This window comes from Motacilla alba, chromosome 7, assembly GCF_015832195.1.
Source record: "Motacilla alba alba isolate MOTALB_02 chromosome 7, Motacilla_alba_V1.0_pri, whole genome shotgun sequence".
NCBI lineage: Eukaryota > Metazoa > Chordata > Aves > Passeriformes > Motacillidae > Motacilla > Motacilla alba.
The window spans coordinates 30,276,790-30,299,327 of NC_052022.1; the positions used below are offsets into that span (position 1 = coordinate 30,276,790).

Sequence of the window (22,538 nt, forward strand, 5' to 3'; positions counted from 1 at the left end):
TCACACCTCCAAACACCACCACATCCTTCACAGTGTGCCAACACGCCCCCCCACCCTTGCCCAAGCTGAGCATCAGGCTCAGATGGGAACCCTTAGCCCTCCCCACCCTGACAGCTCTGCTGCTCCACACCCTCCTCTCCCACCCATGGTCCTCAAACAGCCCCCATCAGGCTGTCCCTGCATGCCTCAGGCCTTTTCATGCCCAGCCACACCTCAGTGTCTTTGACAATCCAACTCTAATGCCCTTGGACCACAATCCTCTTTATTCCTCTCCCCCAGACAAAGTGCCCTTCCCTTCCTCTTTCTCCAACCAGCTTCTGCAAAGCCCCAGAGGTCCCTGACTCACTTGTAACATCACAAGTGACTCCTTCCATTTTCCTGCACCCTTTGCTGTGAGGCTCATGCCCCTGTTCTCCTGCCTCCACAGCCATGGCTCACATCCAGCATCCTGCACCCCCAACAGCTGGCTCCACAGCTGCTCTCCATCCCAGCCACTGACCTGCCTTCCCTGCCCTACCTGCCAGGAAGTGGGGGGAGAAAGGAAGGAAGAAGGGAACAGGAACTGTCTTCCCAGAAACTGATCTCCAAACCCCAGATGAAGAATGACCTCTGATTACCCTGGATTTTGAGGTAACCAAGCTGAACTTCTGGGTTGTGGCCTCCTGAAGCAAGCCTGAACAGGTATTTCCATCAGATCATAGGAAACATTGTATTGTCTTAATATCAACCACTCCACCATACAGATTATTTTCTCAGTTAAGCAGAGAAACAGCAAGGAAAAAGGGGATTGAAAACCTGTTACTATCTTGTTTTGTTACAACGGTATGAACTACCCGTCTTCTCATCATTATAGACAGCAGCTGCTTAAGAATGCTCAGAAAATGAGTGCTTAATGTAAAAAGAAAAATAAACAGCTACCGATATTTATTTAGAAGAAATACAGTGCAATAGTTCCCCCTACTGACAGCACAAAATCACATTACTAATCAATGTTATTTCCTGGGTGGTCCTCAAATTTACTAATTAACTGTCCTGACATGGTCCACATAAGCTAACCAGCCTCCTATGCTTGCTGAACCCTAAACGACAGAGGGCAGGTCTGAGCAGAGACTTGGTCTTAAACCACACCAGGGGATGTTCAGGTTGAACATCAGGAAGAATTTTTTTTCATGGAAAGGGTGGCTAACAATTGGAACGGACTGCCCAGGGAAGTGGTGGAGCCACCATGCCTGGAGGTGTTGAATAAACAAATTGACTGTGGGTGTTACGTTGATATGGTGATGCTTAGCCAAATGTTAAACTCGATGTTCTTGGAGGTGTGGTCCAACCTCCATGATTCTAAGTCACAAGAGTTTGCGGAGCTTGTTCCGCGGCCCAACTCGTCCAAGAACTGTCCTTTGCCTTTTCACTGGCCTTCCCTGAGCAGAGCTCGGGCACTGGGGACACCGGTGCCTCCACGGCTTTTGGGGCAGCAGCGGAACCCCGAGTCCCCAAGGATGCCATTGGTCCCCCAGCGCGGCAGGACCCAGCCCTCTGCCCCGGCAGCACGAATGGGAAAGATTTCGGTATTTTTCAGCTTCCTGAAAACAAGCAACTTCCTCCAGGCCTTGAGCTTTGCCCAGGTACCTGTCGCGAGTGCCTGGGGCGGGCAGCCGGCAGGGCCGTGCTGCTCCGCGGGGCTGACGCACAGGAAGGCGCTGCTGCCGCGGGCCGGGGGCGGGCACGGCCGCTTAAAGCCCGCGGGGAGCGGGGCGACGGCGGCAGCGGCGGCGGGGCTCGGCCGGACCGGCACAGGCAAGAGCGGCGGGGCGCGGGGGACAGCGCTCCGAGCGGGACGGGATGGGATAGGATAGGATGGGATAGGACGCGCAGCGAGCCCCGAGCCCCGGCACGGGCGGGGCCGATGGCAGCGGGGCCCAGGGCAAAGCCGGCAGCCGGGAGAGCTGGGGGCGGGTTTGGTCCGCGGGGCTGGTCTGCGCTGCCCGGAGTGCGGCTGGACGCGGCTCCATCCCCGCAGCGCCCGCCTTACAGTGACAGGGTGGTTAGGACAGGACAGCTTGCTCTAGAGACCAGGATGCTCAGAGCCCCATCCAACCTGGCCTCGAGCACCTCCTGGGATGGGGAGTCCACATCTCTGGCCAGCCTATTCCCACAGTAAAGAATTTTTTAAAATGTCTAATCGCGACCTACTCTCTTTCATTTTGAGACTGTTCCCCCTGTGCTGTCTTGTAGACAGTGTTGCCTCATCTTTCCTGAAAACTTTCTTTCAGTTCCCTTCGGGGGCATTCACGATGAGCTACAACTGCCCGACCTTCTCAGCTGTCCCTGCAAAACCTTTTGTGCAAAGGGAATGTGGGTTGTAGGGTTGTACGAGCAGGTCACAAAAATCCCAGGGACAAGTGCTACCTGTGTGCTTTACAACAGTTAATGCATGTGAGCATCCCTGCAACTTCCATGGCAGGCCTAAGGGGGCTGCAGGCTGGACAAAATCTTGCCTTTTTTTCTTTTCTTTTCTTTTTTTTTTTAACTTTAGATAAAAATATTAAATTTCCTCACTAATCTTGTTAGGATATCACAATCACCAGAATTCACTAGCATTTACAATAAAAACTCCCAATGAAAGTGAACAGACTTTAAAATTTGTTATGTTGTTTGGTTTTTTTTCCTGAGTGTGAGTTCAGAAAAAAAGTTAGATTCAGTGATCCTGGAGGTTCCTTCCAAACCTTAAAAATTCACTGATTTTATTCTATAAATTATTAATGCATTATGATTTGATTCCTTGTATATATCACCAGAAATAAGGTTTGGCATTCTTTGTAACTGTCAATACAGTGACACAGGCAGTGAAACACTCCTGTGCTGAATTCCTCCTCAGCAATTTAAACAAACAAAGTAAATATTCAGGCAATTTTTTTTTTTTCCTCTAAGAATGGAAGTAATAAAGAGGAGGGAAAAGTCACTGGGCACATTTCCACTGACGTTATATACAGAGTTCTTTGTACCACACACAGAATCATCCCATCAGCCTTCCTTGAGAAACTAAAAGCTGTGACTTTTACTTTTGCATGAGTAAGTGCTCAGGACTCCATTAAACCTTCAGAAACTGCTTTTTTATTTTTTTTCCCTCTAACTTTAAAAATGCAACATGAAAGACTACAGCATTAAAATATGATATCCTTATTTGAAACTGTTGACATTCTGAAACTACAATTCAGAACTGGAAATAGAAAAGCTGCATATGAAAAGGTCAGCTTTCTACAAAAGTGTCCATTTTGATGAAATCTTGTCTTTTTCTTCAGGAAAAGTTTCTATCAAAAGTGTTCCAACAGATCCATAGCTTGTTGGCCCACTTCAGTCTTTAGCCCTGAATGTATTTTGTGTCTTTTGTTAAGATGAAATGGAAGAGCACCTCTGCTGTGGGATCAGGGTGTTGGCAGACCCCACTGATCTCAGCCCTAGGACTGAGATCCCAGGGCACATCAAATATAATTCTATGGCAATTTAGAGATGTACTAGCTTTAGGTTGTAAAGCAGTACTCTCCAAACAGAAAATGTGGGGCTTTAGGAACTGCACAGTGACACACAACCATAACGACTGCAGGAAAAATCTGAGTGGTATGAATTCACCAAGAAGAGAGCAAAACCATTGCTTTCCACTACCCTTTAATAAGAATAGTTCTAGCTGGGTTTGAAGAGTACAATCCTAAACTTCTTCTCTTGATGAGAGATGGTGTGTAAATTTTGCCACTTTGTAAGCATCACAAATTACCTCAAAAAATTTACATAAAGGAAGAGAATTGATAGATGTGCCCTTTCAAGTGTAAGAGCCAAAACTTCTTTAATGGCCTTGCTCACTTTTCTCCCTCTTCCCTTTAACTGACTAAATTTACTCGAGTACCACCTGTTTTGATAGACAGAATAAAATGACAAAGTATATAAGAGCTACAATGAAAATAACCAATTTTTGCAGTTTGGATTAGTCATTCATATTAATTTTTCAGTTGCAAACATGTTTAATTCTTTTTTTTTTTTTTTTTTTTGTAGTATGTCCCAATGGAGTCAAGTTCAACAACTGGAAATAAAGTTTTTGGAGCAGGTGGACCAGTTCTACGATGATAACTTCCCCATGGAAATCCGGCACCTGCTAGCACAATGGATAGAGAGCCAGGACTGGTAGGATTTCATTCTTTCTGTCTCCTATTATTTCAATCACCAACAATTCTTTTGTTTGCTGGCAGACTTTAGGGCGCTCATTTACAAATGGTGCAGGTATCTACACTCTAGTAATACTATTTCACTAGCTATGGATTTAGCTACTTAAACTTAGGGAATATTGGGAGGTAAAGTTTCACATTGGAACTTACTCCTAAACAAAATCCAATAAAAATTGATTTTAAAAAAATACAAGTTAATTTTTTAATGGAAATGTTATGCAATTACCTCTTGCAGCATAAAATTATTCTCTTGTCCAAAATTGCACTTTAAGGTAGATAATTCTGGGTAACAAGCCAGCTGTTTACAGGAAGTGTTCTCTAGGAGGTCCATTTATGCACAAATTTGGATTCAATTCACTTGAGAGTTACCTTAAGAAAATTCCAAACTAAATGCAAAGAAAAAAAAATTATTAGTCATACCAGAAAGAGACATCTCAATTTCTCAACCTAAATCCACAGGACTATTGGAGGACTATTGTGCAGGGGGAAAAAAAACTGCTAAGGAATAGAATCTTTCTTTATGGTTTATGGCTCCATCTTTATGGGGCTGTGGCAACACGGGTAACATTAAAATCTCCTTTTTGCCAGACGTGGAGTTAGCAGGCATATCACAAACAGGCACCTGCTATTTGTGAGGAAAGGAGAGAGGCTATCCCAAGGACAAGGATGCCATGCTGTCCAAACTTTTTCCTCCTCAGTTTTGCTCACTAACGCCATTGCCCTGCACGTACCAAGCTGTACCACGAACAGCAGAACTAGTAAAGCCTGGCTTTGTCTGTGTCCTGTGTCCCCTACATACCCTTGACCAGTAGCCTCAGAGTCCTTCTGTATCCCCAAATAGTTTGGCTGGGGGAAGGCTCAGCTGGTGCCTGGTGTGAAGAGATGTATCCTCTGCCTGACCATCTGGCTGTTGCCTCCTGGAGCAAGTTATTGCTGCTGTTTCCCTCAGTGGAGGCGCTAATTTGGATTCCTTTCTTCTACCAACCTGCCAGATTGCCATGAAATTTGTAAGAATTCTATCTTTTGGACTTCAAGACTGTTGCCAACTTTGTCTGAAATTGGGCAGCAAATTCAGAAATTATATCTGTGTGACTGAGTGAGAGGGACAGTTTGCATAAGCCCCATTTCCTCTGACAAGTGAGCTGGAAGAATTTAAATACCCACTGGACCAGAGAAAACCCTGGTTGTCTCCTCTGGCTGACTCTACTGTCTGTGTAAATACCTCACCCTCTTTTTATGCATATCTGTAGGAATATTAAAAAAACCCACAAAATCATACAAATCATTATTCATAAGCTCTAACTATATGCAAGTCACCATGTACTTAAAGTCTTTTTTTTTTTTGATGCCTAGATTTCTGAATAGATTATAATTTTCTGTACTGCTAGATTGACACATCATACAGCATTTTAAATGTTCGTTGTTGTTGTTGTTGTTCATTGACTCTTTAGGGAGGCTGCAGCCAACAATGAAGCAATGGCAATGATCCTTTTACAGAATTTGATAATACAGGTGGATGAACAGCTGGACCGGGTTTCGCAGGAGAAGAATCTGCTCTTGATCCACAACCTGAAAAGAGTCAGGAAGCTGCTGCAGGTGGGTCATTACCTCAAATGCCAAATTGCGCTGCACCCTCTCACTGGTCCCTGGAGGCAGTGCTGGAGCTCTGTGGAGTGCAGTTTGTTGCAATGCCCAGCTCAGAGCTGCCCTGATTGCCTCAGACTCCGAGCAGCTCTGGGAAAACTGAGCCTTCAACAGCATAATTCAAAATAACAATTCCACTGTCCTTCTGTGGAACAGTAATTCCTGTTTCAATGCATGCAGCTTGGATACAAATGCTGTGACTTCTCAGCTCTGTGCATATCTGTGTTTCACTGAGCTCTTACAAATAACACTGTACAGTGCTTGTAGATGTTCATGTTTATTACAAATGTAATTACCACCTCTCAGACACCTACAGATATTTAACTATGGAATAAAATACATGCTTGGGGCTTAAGGCAGCACCATGAAAAAGGAACCTCTGTAAATCATTAGCATGCTTGCTGTTTTATGCTTTTCTGGGATTATTTGTTATGAATTACTTAAAGGATTTACCATTAGGCTTCGGAAAATTATATTTATTTTGATTGGCTGAATGTTTCTCTAATAACTGTTTATCTAAGGCAAGGATTCTCAGAGTTCCACTTCATTAGTCACCTACTTCCTGACATCTATCTGTCTTCTGCATAAAGCAGATATGCCATGGAGTTTAATGAAAGTTTGGGGGTTTTTCTCTTCTTTGATGGTGTTTTCCATAAGTAGTTAATGATAATTACATTGCTTGCCAAACATTTTCTTTATTTGAGACATATGTACATACACACACACTGGCCTGGAAAATCTTAGCATGACTTCATCAATGACTTTGTTCTCTTCATGGCTGTGTCTTTCTACTCTTTATCCCTAACAGTGGCCTCTTAAAAATATGACACTATTTCCATTGCTGCCACTTTTTCATTCTATGCTATGCAAGCAGCCTCCTGTAATTTAAAAATAAAATCACTTTTTGTTTCTTTTCTGGTTTTTGGAGCAGCACTCTTCATTATTTCAGTACTCTTCAAACACCAGATTTACTCAACTGCAGAAATCTTCTTGTTTCTGTAATGATCTTGGCACATTTTACCACAAAGCTGTATCACCTTAGTAAAGGATTCTTCCACAGGGGCAGATGCATGGAAAAAGCATTTCAGGCCAAGCAGTTCCACTGGTGTATTCCTGCCTTAAAAGACAATGCATTAATGATTGTACCATCACAATGTGCACGGACAGAAGGACTAGAACATATTTACATACAAGCGCTACAAAATCAAAGCCTCTCGTTGTTCCTTCTGCTCTTTGCCCCATTTATTTTATTCTAAATTTTTTACCAAAACTTGAAGCATCAGCTCTGTGTGCTCTTCCAAATTGGGCACACCAAACCAAGCAACCAGGCCTTGGGTGAACTCATTTGAGTTCGTGTAACAATTAGTGTGAAAATGGCCTGAATGAAAACCCTTTCAGGTCCTGTCATGTTGGGAAATTATATCATTATGTGCTTCAGGAAGAGAGCAAAGCAAAGGAGGGTCATTCCAGAAAGGCAAGAGGAGGGGAGTTTCAAGTGATTTGTGATTAAATGGTTTCTCAGGTGCTAGGGTCTGAGTCACAATTCAAGAACAAGCCAAAATGCTCAGGCATTTTGCTGAACAGTTTTATGAACTCCTTGAGAGCACATGTGTGATACGGGAATTATACTGCTTATAAAATGGAATCTGAATACTGAGCATTGCAGTAGTATGTTTCTAGGTTGGGAAATGTTATGTTGACCTTTCTTCATTGCATCAAGACAGCACATAACCTGAATTTAGACAAAAAAGCTACCCATTCACTTTCAAAATACACATGTAAACCACCAAAAACTGGATGGCACTTTCACTGTTGGAGATTTTTCTGATCTTGAACACTATCACCCACAGTCTATTCTGATCTCCAAAATAATTAGAATAGGCTGGAGTAGGACCAGGTTCTTGCAATGCTTGATAACAACCTATTATTGGATAAGAACAATGATTTATACTCTCTTAAGAAATCTGTGACACCGGAATTTTTTACTTTTGTGTAAAACACTGTGTTACTACTTATAAGGTACAGGACATAGAGGATAAATGCATTTCCAGCCAAAGTATAGGCTGCATGTTCTGCAGAGCTGCACAGGTAGTCTCCTGCTGCAGCTGTTAAAGTTATTTCTTCACTGATTAGGTAAGGACATCAGTAAAGAAATGCTAGAGTAGCTGAAATCAGCTGGCAGCCTATCCTTGTTATCAACTGTCAAGTGTTATTAATGGACTGAATGTAGCACATAGCATGGACAGTATGTTCTGTAATGTTCTTAACTTTGAGTATACAAATTATCTAATTATGGGTCTAATCTTTTGTTAATGCATCGCTGGTTGCATTTTGTTGCTGTATATGTGAGAAGATTGGAAGCAGGCATTTGGCTTCCCAGCCACAGCTGGAAGCCCTTGTAGATATCTAACTCTTGCAATTTGAGCTAGTTTGTGACTGCTTTGTGAGACAACACCAGAAAAATGTGACTGATGTACACAGCAGGATGCCATGGTCCTTTTTGTCCCAACACACCATTTAGGGAAAGAGAGGCTGGAATGGTACGCTGTAAAACTAATGAGGTTTTTCAGTGACCAAAGAAAGGAAGACTAGGTTCCTAAATAGGGGAGGAAGCTGCTTTTGTAAACATCTTTTCCTATCTGGTGACTCTGTGAACAGCGCTGGTTTGACTTTCTCTGAAGGTTAGTTACCATGAGCCCACCTTTATCTCTGCTTCTCTCTCTAGTGCAAGCACTTCTTTGAAATTTCACAGTTCCCTCCTCTTCCTTCCCCTCTGAACCACACACAGATGCACAGACCCTTGTGCATCGTGCACACACACAAAGCTGTCCAACCACAATACAAGATCTGAGTACACTGTTTGTTCATTATTTTGAGCCAAGTTGTGTTACCCTATTGAGTAATACTTGACAAAATAGATGATGCTGGAAACCAGCACTTATCACTATGTACACAGCATAGTGTGTTGAGCAGTGGTAAAGGTTCCTCAACGCTATGACAATAGCAATAAGAGAGAAAAATTCAATTAGAGAACACACAAAAGCTATTCAAAAGCAACTTGCAGTTCTTGACAAAACACAAATGGATTAAAAACATTTAATCAGAAATACTACTGGATGGTTTGTGAAAGGCAGAAGAGGAAGCAATGCACACTTCATAAGTGGCCTGTGCAGCTGTTTACTAAGCAGACAAGGACTCCTTAGGATCAAGATTCCTGGTGCTGTTCCTGAATCTGGAGAGTGTTATTTCTAAGAGTCTCCAGCACCACAGCCAAGCATGCCTCACCTAAAAGATTTCCCTGAGATTTTTGTTATAAAATTGAGAAAATATTCTATTCTGACTGTTTACTGAAACATCTCTACATAAATATGTTAGTTGTTCTGTGAAAATAAGCATGGAAATAGTGAAAGAAGAGAGAATTTGCCTGTCTCAGTTGCAATACAAAGTTTTGGGCAACCTTGGGGGTTGTGAAGGGCAAAGAGCAGTAGTCCAGACAGGAAGATGGGTCTGCCTGGCACCTCTGCTTTTAGATCACAGGGAACATCCCTATTCCCTCACCATTAGAGAAATAACTATGGAGTGTGGCATTCCTGCTTAGACTGTTACATTTCCAAAATTATCTGCAGGCAAAAAGAAACACTTTGAATAGTTTTTCAGGAAATATGTAATTTGAAAAAGTTATAAGCACTTGAAAATAGTGTTAAGAAACTTAGCTAAGCAGCTGTGGTCACTGCTAGCTCTCTGTAATTTGCTTCTCTATTTCTTGCTTGCATTGAAACATCTCTTCTTCTTGACATTAATCTGGTATAAATGCACATACTGTATTAAAATCAGGGTCAGCATTTTAGGTTCAAATCCTTCATTTTTGCTTCCTACATTATTATTACTTCTCTAGTCCGTAAATTGGATTCATTTTTATAGCAGAGCAGCCTTTTGTTGCTGCACTCTTCAGAGGGAGACAGAACAGCACAGTCACTTTCTAAGGTTAAATTCTCTGTCCATCTTTCTAGAGAGCTCCTGCTCCCCTCAGCAGCAGTCTTGGAAAGGGAAGAGGGAGAAAATGTTCAGAGGCAGTGGGGGAAAGAGCAGGGAAACCATGCTTATAGTTCTTTCTCCTTCTTAAAATCTAGATGGAGAAAAGCAAAGCAGATTAGTCACGAGGAGATGGTTTGTGCTGTTGTTATGACAACAAAATGTAAAGGGCAGATGTTAAGCTTGGAAGAGCTGCCTGGCACTTCTAGGAACCAAATTGCAGATGTAGGAGTCTGCATGACCTTGGCCTGTGGATGATTACATCCCAGTTTTCAGAAGGAACTTTTCTACGTGACAGTGTACACCTGTCCCTGATGTAAGCCCCCGTGCCATACACCAGGATTTAGTGCTCAGAGACTCTCATGGAAGACAGGCACTGTCCACGTTCCTGACTCACGTGCCAAAATCCTGGGTTGCGAGAGAGCAGGCAGGCTGCAACCAGGGAGACAAGGGGAGCCTGGGAATTAGAGATGTGCACTGTGCCCCTGTGTCCCACCGCTCCATTCAGGAACGATGCTGGTGGCAGCTGCCTGTTCAGCTCTGGGATGTCTTTCCCCACACACACTCCAAGCTGAAAAGCTGGAGCACTCCTCTTGCTAGACAAGAAGTAGCTCCGTGGAATGCAGCCTGGCCCAAGTGAGGGTTCAGATGAGCTCTCAGGAAGAGCCTCTGTCTGTGCTGTGCTCTGTGACAGGTGCAGAACAACCCCATCAGGACAAAAGCAGAAATTCCCAGAATCATCCTACTCATAACTGAAGCCCTTATTTATGCTCTAGTCTCAAGACAACTTCTGAAAGCAATCCCTTCTCATTAATGGCAACATGCATCTGTGTCACTTCTCTATTTAGGGTATTCAGGGTGAAATCTGATCACATAAATTTTCCTTTGTAGAAGTGAAATAACAGATTTCAGGAATAAGAAGGGCTGCTCTGTTCATTTACCATTGAAGCCTGAGTTAATGAGTATACTGTGTGCTCTGGGGAACAATTTGCTGTAAATTATGTATATTCATGAAATTCATTTAATTGTCACAGCAGATTCTCCAGTATTGGTGAACTTTACCAACTCCCCAACCCTGCTAGAGCCTAAGATGAGGGGAGGGAGGGTAATGGGATTATGCCTGAATGAGCAGGTCTGTGGGTACACCCACCATTAACACCTTAGGGTCTGTTTACAAAGGGAGAGGTCAGGCAGAAGCACCAGATCTGCTGATTCACACCAACCAGTTATATAAAAACAAGCTTTTGGAAGTTATAGTAAGTAGCTGGGAAATTGTTCTTTAGTTACATTACTTTACCCTACACAGCTCTGTCTGGTTTTTATGGAAAGGTCTGGAATAGCTTCTGAAAGTATCTTCTGTCATCTGAAACAACATACATTAAGGCACTTTTTTTCTACAGATACATCTTTACATGATGCTGCTTAAAACAGTAACCCAGCAGTGCATTCCTGATTCGGTGTCATGTTCCTGGTTATACTGCCCAGTTTGTTTCCATGTGCAGTGGGCACTGAACACCCCTGTTCTTCTTGGAAGAGAACTAAGTGAACAAATAAAGGTTCCTTAGTTCAAGTGACAGTTTACAAAAGCCTCTGTACCAGAAAGGAACATGCATGAGGAATGCAAGGAAGAATCCTAAGATTATTCATTTCAGTATATCAAAGAAAGTGGACAAAATAGCATTAGATCCGAAACAGGACATTCCAGTTGGTGCTCGACAAACAATTCTAATAAGCCCTGTGCTGAGAAACAGTTGCAAAGAGTGGAAACAGCCATTGATGTTTTAGTTGCAGTTTCCTGTTAAAGCTTACAAAAGGGTGAGAATGGAACAAAATAGAGAAAGTTCCTAATAAACCACGCAAGATCCATTTCAAAATGTTATTTACACGTATTTAGCACTCGTGTAGCCTGCCAGATCAACAACTCAACACGGTAAAGCAGGATGTGTTTTGAGCCAGTGTGTCCTGCTGTCTAACACAATTCAGGTTGTATTACACTGCTCCCAGTGAGTTTTTCAGTGCAACCATTAAAGCTGTTTATGGAAAATTTTGGCGTGCAAAATGGGAAACCCCGCACAGAAGGCTGTTTGCTGAAGCAGCTAGGTGTCTGCTCCTAGCAACTGCAGCCTAGTGACTGCAGCTGATAAAGGTTTTTTTAAATTATTGGTACAAGACTGAAAAAGGTTACTTGTTACAAGTAAAGTACTTTGGGGTTTCTAGTTATTATTTAAAGAATGCAAAAAAAAGTTTACAAATCTTTCTGTTTGTTTTTGTAGAATGAGAAAGAGTTAACTTGCAGACAGAAGTAAAAATACAAGCAAACTAAATAACCTCTTGTGGGCTTTGTTCATTCTGAAGTATTAAGAGCCCAGTTTCAGTTGAACATCTGCCTGAGAGATTAGTTAATAATACTCAGGTCTTTGTGCCCAGAGGAGGAGGGGCATGTGGAGATCAGCCCTCTCTGTCCTCTGATGTTATACACTTTTTCATAGGGAACATGGTATTTTAACTTACTTTCAAATAAATCTCATTTAAACAAGAAGTTTTTAATTCTCAAGTAAATATCAAATAAGAACTGCCCTACATTATTCACCCCTCCCTGTCTATACAGTTCTACTGTCTGATGATGATTTCTACAGAAATGTATTTTCTGTAGCTTTATCTCATCCTACCTGCACAGAAATCTGCTGTTTCTGTAGTTATTCCTTGAGTGCTTTTAGTGTCTGCTGGGAGGGACTCAGCAGTGGAATTTGAGGGGTGGAGAAAAAAAACCTCTGCCTTCATAGCTCGTTCACTGTGCTTTTACAGCTTTGCCTATTGCAATTTAGTTGCACATGCCCCCAGAAAAAATTATGATCATCTGGAAGTTATGCATCATACACTATGAGAAAACTGCAAGACTACAAAGCTGTGTATTAGGACTTCCCACACATCATAGGAGTTTTCTAAAACAATGAGGTTGCCTTTAAGTTTTCGCACATATTTTGAGAGGTGAAAGGAAAAATCTAAAAATAAAAGTACAACAAGAGCAGTCTAAATAGATAGTGTTGCAGGTACTTCCTCTTAAAGACCTAGATAAAACAGAGGCATCTTTCTAGTAGAAGATTTTTTTAGTAAGAATACTGCCTGTTTAAGTACAAGCTTTCAAAAAAACTCCCAAGCACTTAACCTTTATCAGGATGACACAAGGACCAACTCTTTCTCTGTATTCTGCTGTTGTCTTCATTAGACTTTCTGCCTGGATGCATAAACAAAGATAGAAAACAAATCAAGGTGAAGTGTTATTTGTCATATTTGAAGGTGAAAACGGGAAATATGTATGTACAGCTATGCCTTCCCACCCACACATCCGAGATTCACAGCTAAACCAAATCTTTCTTTCTTTCAAAAAACAAAATGATAGACAAAACGGGTTTTTCTCCCTGTTTTTGATTTTATGAAAGATGAGATATTTGCTTATCCAGAAAGATGCTGAGTATCAGACTTAGGAAAATAAACATATCTCAAGTGAGCTATAGGGAAGGAAATGTATTTTTGCTTGACTTTGTCTTGCTGTTTCCTATCTCTCCTCCCTTCCATCAGCTTCTTTAAATATTCATTCAGTATGAACAAATCTTCAATGGTCATACTAAATAACCCTTCCACACCTCCAAGTAAAGCTCCTGTTGTATACAATTAAAAGGCTCAAGAAGGGCTTTTTCTAACAGAAATGAGAAGAAATACACCTGATGGTTTTAGAGTTAAAAAAAAAAAAAAAGGAAAGAAAAAGAAAAGAAAAAGGAGAAAAGAAGAGAAAACCTGACCAAATTCTGAACCAATTTTCAGAATTGGAAAGCACCAAAACCTACTCAAGTCCATTTTTAGGTCACCTTGAAAACACAGAGATAATCAGGCAAACCCCTGACTGACTTTCTAAAGGTTTCATAGCACATCCTTCTACATTACAAGTCGAGACCAACTAACACCTAATCCCCTGCTTTCACCACTGAAAACAGAGCCAGTTGCTCAGGTAGTGCACATCCAGTATTCACTGATAGGTGTGTGCAGTGTCCAGAGCCCTTTGACACATGGAAAGCAGTCAGTGTTAGTGTGGCTGGGAGTGATCCACTTTGTGATGGAGCTGCCCACAGGAAAACCAGCTGAAATTCTGAAATTTTAAAAATGGGAAGAAAACAAGAGAAAGAGAATGACTCTGGTCTAGATTTCTTCATTTCTGTCAGAGTAAGCAGATACTAAAACTGACACTTTTTTGGTGTTCTTTTTGAAAGCACATGTATTTTTAAATGTCATAATATGTATTTTAAAGTTTCTCCATGACCTTGCAGCTTACAGAATCTAACCTTGCATTTCCCCAGCCACTGTTTCATGTGCCTTTAACATACTCCAAAGAGTTCAAGCTGTTTTAAAATTTGGCTAAAGGGCATAAACTCTGCATGCTATAACGTACAAACTGTTTTTGCAGAAATGCCTCTTTGTTTTTCTCCATGATCTAGTAAGGTACTGTCACAACAGATGTCCCTGGAGTGCAAAGAGTGCATGCCGGGTGGCAGTAGGAAGGTTTTCTCCAAGGAAATGTCATCAGCATTCTCAGAAAATTGTCACCTGTTCAGAATGAAAGTTCAAGTTCCCCCTGTTTGCTTAAATTTAGCATCATGCTGGCAGTTCTTGAGAAGAATCCAGTCCAAATAAGATGACTTTTTGTTTGTTGTAACTCATGGCATGGAAAGACCTCATTGGAATAGAAGAGAGGAGAAAGAAAACTTCTAGCAACAAAATTACAGTAATATTAGCAGATATTTTCATTTGAAAGAAGGAAAGCGAATCCTCAATTTCTCTGTGTTGGTATTTGTCAAAAGACAAATATACATTTTCTCTTTACATGTTTAAATTTATTAACACAATTTTGCATATCTAAAGAATCCACATTCTTCCTCTTCTGGCTGCTAGTGTTCATGTCATTTTAAGTCAGGATTCCCCCATCTAACGAGCCATTTTTGGTTAAAATTCTTTAATTTTCCAACTTACACTACTCTTTGCTGATAGGAGATAGCTTTCAATTAGTCATTCAGAAATCAAGGTCATGTTGGGCAATTTCTGCCCTCAGCCAAAGATAAAATGGAAGTGCACAGCAACAAGAGCTGGCAGTAGATGAATAATAAGGGAATACCAAGCAGTACATTCCAAAGTGTAATTACAGCTGAGAAGTATAAAACACAGGCAGAAATTTCTTAGTGTTATTATTTTTCCAGAGTCAAAACCACGGTTATTGTGACTTTTAGTAGGTATTGTTATTCAATAAGTTGCAATTCTTGAGATACTTAGTGTTACAATTCATTTATCAATTTATTACTGATGAGTTGCAATCCATCTGCTCCCTTACTGCAAAAGGGGCTGCTTCAGGAGCACCGGTGGCAGCTCTCTATTGACCTTCTTGGCATCTACTCAAACTGAATGAAGTTGAAGAAGCACCAGCCTGGCATAAGTATGGGAATCACTATGGACCCAGCTGGTTTCTACAGATATATGAGTTAGAGAAGAAAGAAAGAAAGAAAGGGAGGGGGAAAAGTGAATTTCCACTGCCATCTCTTGATTCAGATGTTTTTCTCTTAAGAAAACAAAGAAAAGGAGAGGAAGAAAGAGTTTTTGAAAGTTTTGCATATGAATTGTCTCTAGAAATGCTAGGGAAGTCCCTAATAACCGGCATCCTTTGTGGGGAATTTTAACACAACTCACTGTCAGAATTTATTTTTTTTTAAGCCTCTTCTACATATATGCATTTTTCCAGCTCCAAGAGAGGATATTTACTTCTTCTTGACTTGGTTAAATAGCTTTTTTGGACCCCTTTAAACCCTTGCAGTGCTGGAATTCTGTTGGGCAGTGGTAAGCTGGGACTAAGGTAAGCCTCAAAGGTATCAATGGCCACTTACTGACCATCTAGGGGGAAGGTGAAACCCTGTTTTACTACCAAAAATAAATAACAGCCACAAGCAGAAATTAACAGAGGAATTCATATGCCCATCAGTGGACTTAGAGCAGTGGCAGATTTTTCCCACAGCTTTCATCCCAAGCCTTATTAGTAACAGGACTTTTCCCTCTCTAATCAAGGTACAGATGGATGAGACAGGCTTAGCCATAACAGCTGAAACAAGGCAGGACTGTTCCCCCCTCTCCCAACTTCACCTGTGCTCATCCTTAATAATAAACTGATCCTTTGCTGAGCAGTTTCAGTCCACCAAGGAGCAGAAAACCCAGTCAGTAAAAAAAGCATGAGTCATTTCCATGCCAGTTAGAAGCCTGGATTGGCTCCCTAAGGAGTCAGGCACTGGGCTGGAGCACAGCCAGGAGCACAACCACTCTTTGCTGCAGTTAATTTGCCCTGGCTCTTGCTGCTGGACCTCAGTTCCACAGGACACCCCCCTCAATCCTTTGCAGGAAGATCACAGCCATTTCCCCCACTGCTCTATTCCCTTCCCAAAGCTACATCCAGACACTAGAGAGAGAGAGATTGGAATATGCCCAACGAAGGGGACTGTGAATATATTACTGGACCTAAAGTGCAGTGGTGTTGAGGAAGCGTGCAGCGACGCCGTAGTTACTGTCCTCACAGCCATGGAGCTGTCAGGGAGAAATGCCTAGTGACAGATCTTTGGCACTGTTATTTGACATGGAAATCAGCAGGGTACCATTAATCAGGTCTCCTCCCACTGCCCAGGAAGGAGCAGGCAGGGAGGGAGTGCTTGGTGTTTCATCTGAGGCATAGTGTGTCCTGGGTAGTATTACTCACCACTTCTTGTTTACAGAGAAGCTCCTAAAACCAGTCAGGTTCATAGCTCCTGTTCCTCAGCTACAGATGGTTGCTGAGCAAAGTGCCTTCCTGAACTGCTTTTAAGGAGATCAAAGGAGGCACAGCACTGGGGCTACTCTGGGTGTGCACTGGTTGCACTGTGGGGCATCTACTTTTCCAGTCCTGAAAAGATTTCAGAAACCATAGAAAAAAAGTTTAATTTCATTGCTAACAATGACAGGGCAGTCAAAGCTTTCTTAGAAGGGAACATTTGGTACTTGGTATTCAGTTTTAAGAGCCCTGTATCTTTCACCTTAGTCCATACCTGGAACCACAGTACAGATAGTATTTAATACCAAACAGCTCATACCAAATTGCCATGATCAAAACTACCATTTTTAATGTGGCATTTGTTTACCTTACAATTGAAGTCAAAACCTATTTGAGGTTACACAATTCATGCATGAGTTCACAGGAAATGTTTAGTGAAAAGCATCAGAAAGGTATGTTTGATGCCACAGTACTTGTTGCATACAGAAGCAATGTGTTCACATTTCTGTCAGATGCATTCACACCCTTGTGTCTAACATAACAATTGGTGTGAGATATCAAAGGAAGAGATGGCATCAATTAAAGTATGTATAAACTTATTGTGCCACGTTCAGAGACAGCTAGAATAAAGGAGGTTCTGAGTGGCAGAGAGATATGATGAAAATAAAGACTAATGATAAAGAGGAGAAAATAGAGTAAGTCCAGAACTGGAAACTGTACAGCAAAAGAAATTAAATGGATTAACTCTGATGAATGGACAAACATTATGAGCACTGAATGAAGAGTATCTGAATGAATGATACTGAATGAAAGGCATGAAGGATACTGAGAAACACTGGATTAATGTATCACCATAAAGGAAGCTGTTTGAGAGTCTTGGATCATTCCAATTTTATAAATACAGCATAAACCAATATTAGTTCAAATTGTGCCCAGTCCTCAGTCACGCATCAGCAATTCAGCACTTTATTTATGGTGGTGTAAAAATATACTTTTTTTTTTTATTCTTTGGCTTGGGACAAAAATTACTTATTCCTTCATCTCAGGCACATTATTTTTTGAAAGAGAAAAATTGTTCATAGACATTAAAATTTAAGTCTTCTGCTTTATGCTGAGGAAGCTTTCCTGCTTGCATCATTACCATATTGATATGCTTACAAACTTTTTTGCTGGCAGAAGTGCTACATGCTAAGTAGCAACATCCTATTGAAAATCGAAGACGTGATAAAATCGTGCTCAGAATAGGCTGACAGGAAAGCCCTTTCAAAACAGCTGTGTTAGCAGGGGAGCAATTTGATCTCCAAATTATATACATCTCAGAATTGTATCTTTATAATCTCTGTGGAACATTGTTCAGAATATTTTGTGACGGTGGCACTGACTGATGCTGCCCTGAAAGGCTGAACCAGCACATGAAAAGGGGAGTCTTTTCCACCCACAGCAATCTGTACCTCATAGACACTCATACATCATGTTGCTTGTGATTTCCAAAGGGACATTCTGAATTCTGGAATTTTTTTGAGTTGTATTTACTTGTGCTTGCAGGGCAAATATCATGGTAATCCCATGCATATAGCAGTGATCATCTCAAACTGCTTAAGAGAAGAAAGAAGAATATTGGCTGCAGCCAGCATGCCTGTACAGGTAATGAATTACATTTCATTAATCTGCTCCATGGTAATCAGCTCACATGCTTTTTAGACCAAATCCTGTCCCCTCATTCCACTGAAGTGATTTGTGTGCACTAGGGGTTGCCAAATATTGCCCTTTAAACTCACATTTGAACTTCATTAGTGGCTCTTCCGCTGGAAACATTGCTATGAGGGACTTCCATGTCACAGCTAATCTTCAAAGACTTTAATCTGTAGGAAAGGTTTTAAAGAGATTATTCTTTGCAAAACAGATGTGTGTATTTTAAATTATGCAATGCATTAATTCATATTAACTATGGAATGCAAAAGACATTCCATCCAATATTTTATAGAGTTATTGATGATTTTTATGGTGTTCGGAGAAAAAAATAATTCAAATTACATATGAAACTTCTTTTGGGGAAAATTGTTACGTGATTAAAACCCAGAGAGAATTTTTAAGCCAAATGTGTTCTTGTTAATCACTTATGGATGTGACATGTATTCCCATATGAGTCTTGTGCCATGGATCTTTTTTAAAAATCTAATAATCTATATCTCATTCACCTGATGTTTAATGCCTGCAGTGTACCCACACCTTTTAATCTCTTGGATTTCAAAGTTAAAGCTGCATGTTTTTCAAATGTGTAGAACTAAACCTGTCTGTGTGTTTCCAGCAGTCTCCAGATGGTTGAACACTGGCTTTGGAATTCCCTCTCTGTGCTGGAACTTGCAGTACAGTTTCTATCACCTATTATTATTATTAATATTACTCACCCACCAATTATCTGTTCAATGTGTTCCAGGGGCCACTGGAAAAGTCTCTACAGAGCTCTGTGGTTTCAGAACGTCAGAGAAATGTAGAACACAAAGTATCAGCGATCAAGAACAGTGCTCAGGTACCTTCTTTGTCCTGTGTGCTGTCTCTGCCCATGTGATTTTCATACAGAACAGACACACCTGAACTATCTTTAAGCTGGGTAGCACAGTGACTTCTGCCAACACACGCACCATCCATTTTCCATTATTCCAAGGACATCTGCCCAGACTGACAACTCAGGACACACCTGGATCCTCAGCTGTTAGCAGCTGTCTGGGTTCAGTGTGAGAGCTCCCTCTTTTAAAGCTGTCACACTCATGCCTGTGTGAGTTGCAGGCAGACCCCTGAGAGCAGTAAGAGCATAGCTACAGTCTAAAAAGATGCGAGGCTCAGAAAATATATTTTTGCAACTTCACCTCCTTTAGCTGGGTCAGCAGTAGCTTAACCCTCACAACCTCTGAGTCATGTACCAAGACCTTTGTTGAGCTGAAGGCTACATGACATAATTACGTGGTTTGGAGTCATGAGGGGACAAGAACACTGGCAGCTGATGGTAACCACTCTCCAGGAGTTTCTCACGCCATTGCAGGCCAGAGCTGGGCTGAGCCAAACCTGTAGCTATGTCCCAGAGACCCCGAAAGCTCAGAGAATACCTGCCCATTCAGTTCAAGACAGGATAAGGATTCAGAGTACCCATGGCTTTTTTGCTATCCCAGCCCCACTTTCAGCCTTGCTGCAGTCTCAGTGTAGAAACTATTTATAAAATACCTGTCCGTATGTTGTTCAAGAGCAACACTTCCGGTATACTGGAAAGAGATCCTAGCAGCATTCCCTCATCATTGTTTCACAGAGAAGAAGGGTTAGAGAGATCAAACCTTTAGAAGGAAAAAGTAGTTTCAGAAGAATGTAATACCAGGTCTCTAACTACACATAAAGCTGCAAGATAAGAGTTGCAGAGCAGACGAAGCAGTGGCCTGTCATGCTGCTCCTCCTGCCTGTGTGGGGAAGCACAGCCACCCCTGAAGAGCCAGTGAAAATGAGAACATTTTCTAGATAGCAGGGTTGGGGGGTTTTTTTGGTAGGTAATTAAGTTGAACGCAGAAATTAGCCAGCTCCTTGTGCATGTAATTTCATACTTTACACATATAATTTAAAACTTTAGTCTCCAAAATAAAGAGTAAGCTAAAATGGCTAATTGTGTGTGGGCTCATTTAGCAAACAAGTTTCTGTATTTTCAGACTCTTAATGTGCACATCTTAGGAATCCAAAAAGGATTGTTTATGAGTTGTTGGCAAAGTCAAGGCTTCCTATAAACAGCACAGAAATAAATCTTCTAAGTACAGCAGATAATTTCCTACAGTTTTATTTTCCTCCTTTTGATGGGGTGTTTTGAATTATCATTGATTGGTTACTAGAAAATATCTTTAATAATTTTTTATAGAACATATGAAAAGAAAGCTGCAAAAAACCAAAGCAGCAAAAATGTTTCATTTCTTTATCCAAATTCATAAGACATTCTGTAAATAAATTCTGTGAACTCCTGCGTATGACTCCACCTTTTTTGGCTTTGCACACCCCAATTAAATTTCCATTTAAATAATTCCTTTGCCCTGCTTTAAAGTTTCAAGAAGACAGTAGCATTATTGGCATAACAATTTCAGTTTAGCTCAGGCTAACACAATCATTCCTACTTTCCACTATGTCATTGCACTAGTAAACAAGAAGGGATAAAGCTGAATCAACCACTGTCAAATGCAGGATAGAGGATAATATTTGACTTTCTAAACAAGTAAAAGAAATCTGTAGCTATAAATTTATTATTCAATCATACTTTATAAAGTGTACAAGATAGTAAACAAGGGTTCCCAGAACTGTTCAGGGGTTTTCAAATGGTGAGAAGGAAAACACTACATTATGCATTTGTTCATTTCTCTCCTGGGAAAGATGACTGACCAAGATGTGAAATACTTGGAAGACTTGCAAGAGGAATTTGACTTCAGGTACAAAACAATACAGAGCTTAGGTAAGAGTTTTTATACTCATTTTTAGATTTCCTGGGAAATGGCTGATTCTGCAGCTAGACTCCTCCTGACTCTGCAGCTAGCATCAGGGGGTTTTGTGCATTACTTGATTAATATATGTAGACATAAAAATGGATCTTTAGTTTATATAAAGTTTTAGTCCTGGAACATAATGACTCTTTTGGGGTTAAGAAGGTAAAGAGGATCATGTTAAGAAAGTATAGTTATTTCCTATGGATAAAGTGCCTAATGGCACAATAAAGTAGTACATTTCTTAATTTAAAGAACCTATTTTTCAATATCCTCACCTTTTACATAGCCCTTCTTTGGGAGAATGTGGAAGAGGCTCTTATTTCCCAGAGTCATACAGAACTGATTTTTCTTGCTTCTAACTTGGCTTTCTGTTCTTTTTTGACCACAGTGGTGATAACCAGCTGGTAAGCACTCTGAATGCATGTTTGACCAGCCTGTGATGGCTGAGATCTGCATGTGGAACAGTCCTTGCATGATCTCTTTCAGAAAAGAAACTGGGGTCTGCTTGTGTCTGCTCAGATATCTTTATATTACCTTTCTTTGAGCATGCAAAGATACTGGGCTTGAAAGGTCCAAGTCCTTAAGCACATCAATCCTAAATGTTGAAGGCTGGATACAACCCAGCAACCAGAAGAGTTGCCATGGTTTAATGAGTTGCTAGTCATCAGGTCAATCATAATTACTAACCACACAGATACCTGAAAGCTACTCCACTTGCAAAATAAAACATGCTGACAATAAATGACTTTCAGGACTTAAATTTCACTGCTCTGCTCCAGCACAGCCAGCTTAGAGTGTGTGGGAGCAATTGCTGTCGCTGAGGTGGTGCTGGTTACTTGTCTGCCTCTCCTGAAACATCTACCCTAACTCAATAGGAAGGCATCCATCCAGAGCTTAGCAGGCACACAGTTGGCACCAATTTCTTTTTGGGATGTAGCATCAAAGATGCAAAAGGTTGGGGAAAGTGAGGATGGGAAAGAGCTGCATGTGAAAGAGCATGGGTGAGCTTGGGGACTCTTGAAACTAGTGCCTGTCCCAGAGAAGGACAAAAGTTAGACAGAGGGGGAAATGCCCAGTGATCAGTGCTCCTGGCAGCTGAAATTCCCCTGGTGATGAACACTTCATCTCTGCTTCAAATGCCTCTCAGCCAGACATTGTCATTCACATCAAGCCCAAAGAGCTTTAGCCTAACTGCTGACACCACGAGCTGTTTGTTTACAGATCAATCACTGATCCAAGCCAGATGTGCATAATACACAGGAGCATGCACAGGGATGAGAAATTTAGAGAACTCTGGGTATCATCTCTATG

At 41.2% G+C, this 22,538-nt stretch overlaps 1 protein-coding gene and 1 long non-coding RNA gene across 4 annotated transcripts in view; one reads left to right on the top strand and one right to left on the bottom strand.

The window, feature by feature from the left end:
• Window positions 1–1,257: 1,257 nt before the first annotated feature.
• STAT4 (signal transducer and activator of transcription 4) overlaps window positions 1,258–22,538 on the top strand; it is a 39,570-nt gene continuing 18,289 nt past the window's right edge. For 2 of the 3 annotated variants that reach the window (XM_038142187.1, XM_038142190.1), the window contains exons 1-6: window positions 1,629–1,794; window positions 4,045–4,173; window positions 5,666–5,810; window positions 18,268–18,366; window positions 19,160–19,252; window positions 21,118–21,196. In XM_038142187.1, the coding sequence (XP_037998115.1) occupies window positions 4,046–4,173; window positions 5,666–5,810; window positions 18,268–18,366; window positions 19,160–19,252; window positions 21,118–21,196 (544 nt within the window). In that variant the 5' untranslated portion in view covers window positions 1,629–1,794; window position 4,045. The other variant, XM_038142189.1, reaches the window with a different exon arrangement.
• Window positions 8,997–22,538, bottom strand: part of LOC119703046 — a 31,771-nt gene continuing 18,229 nt past the window's right edge. The window contains exons 3-4 of the long non-coding RNA XR_005257532.1: window positions 18,501–18,584; window positions 8,997–16,854 (exon numbers count right to left, since the gene is read on the bottom strand). This is a non-coding gene — a long non-coding RNA (uncharacterized LOC119703046). The remainder of the gene's footprint in view (window positions 16,855–18,500; window positions 18,585–22,538) is intronic.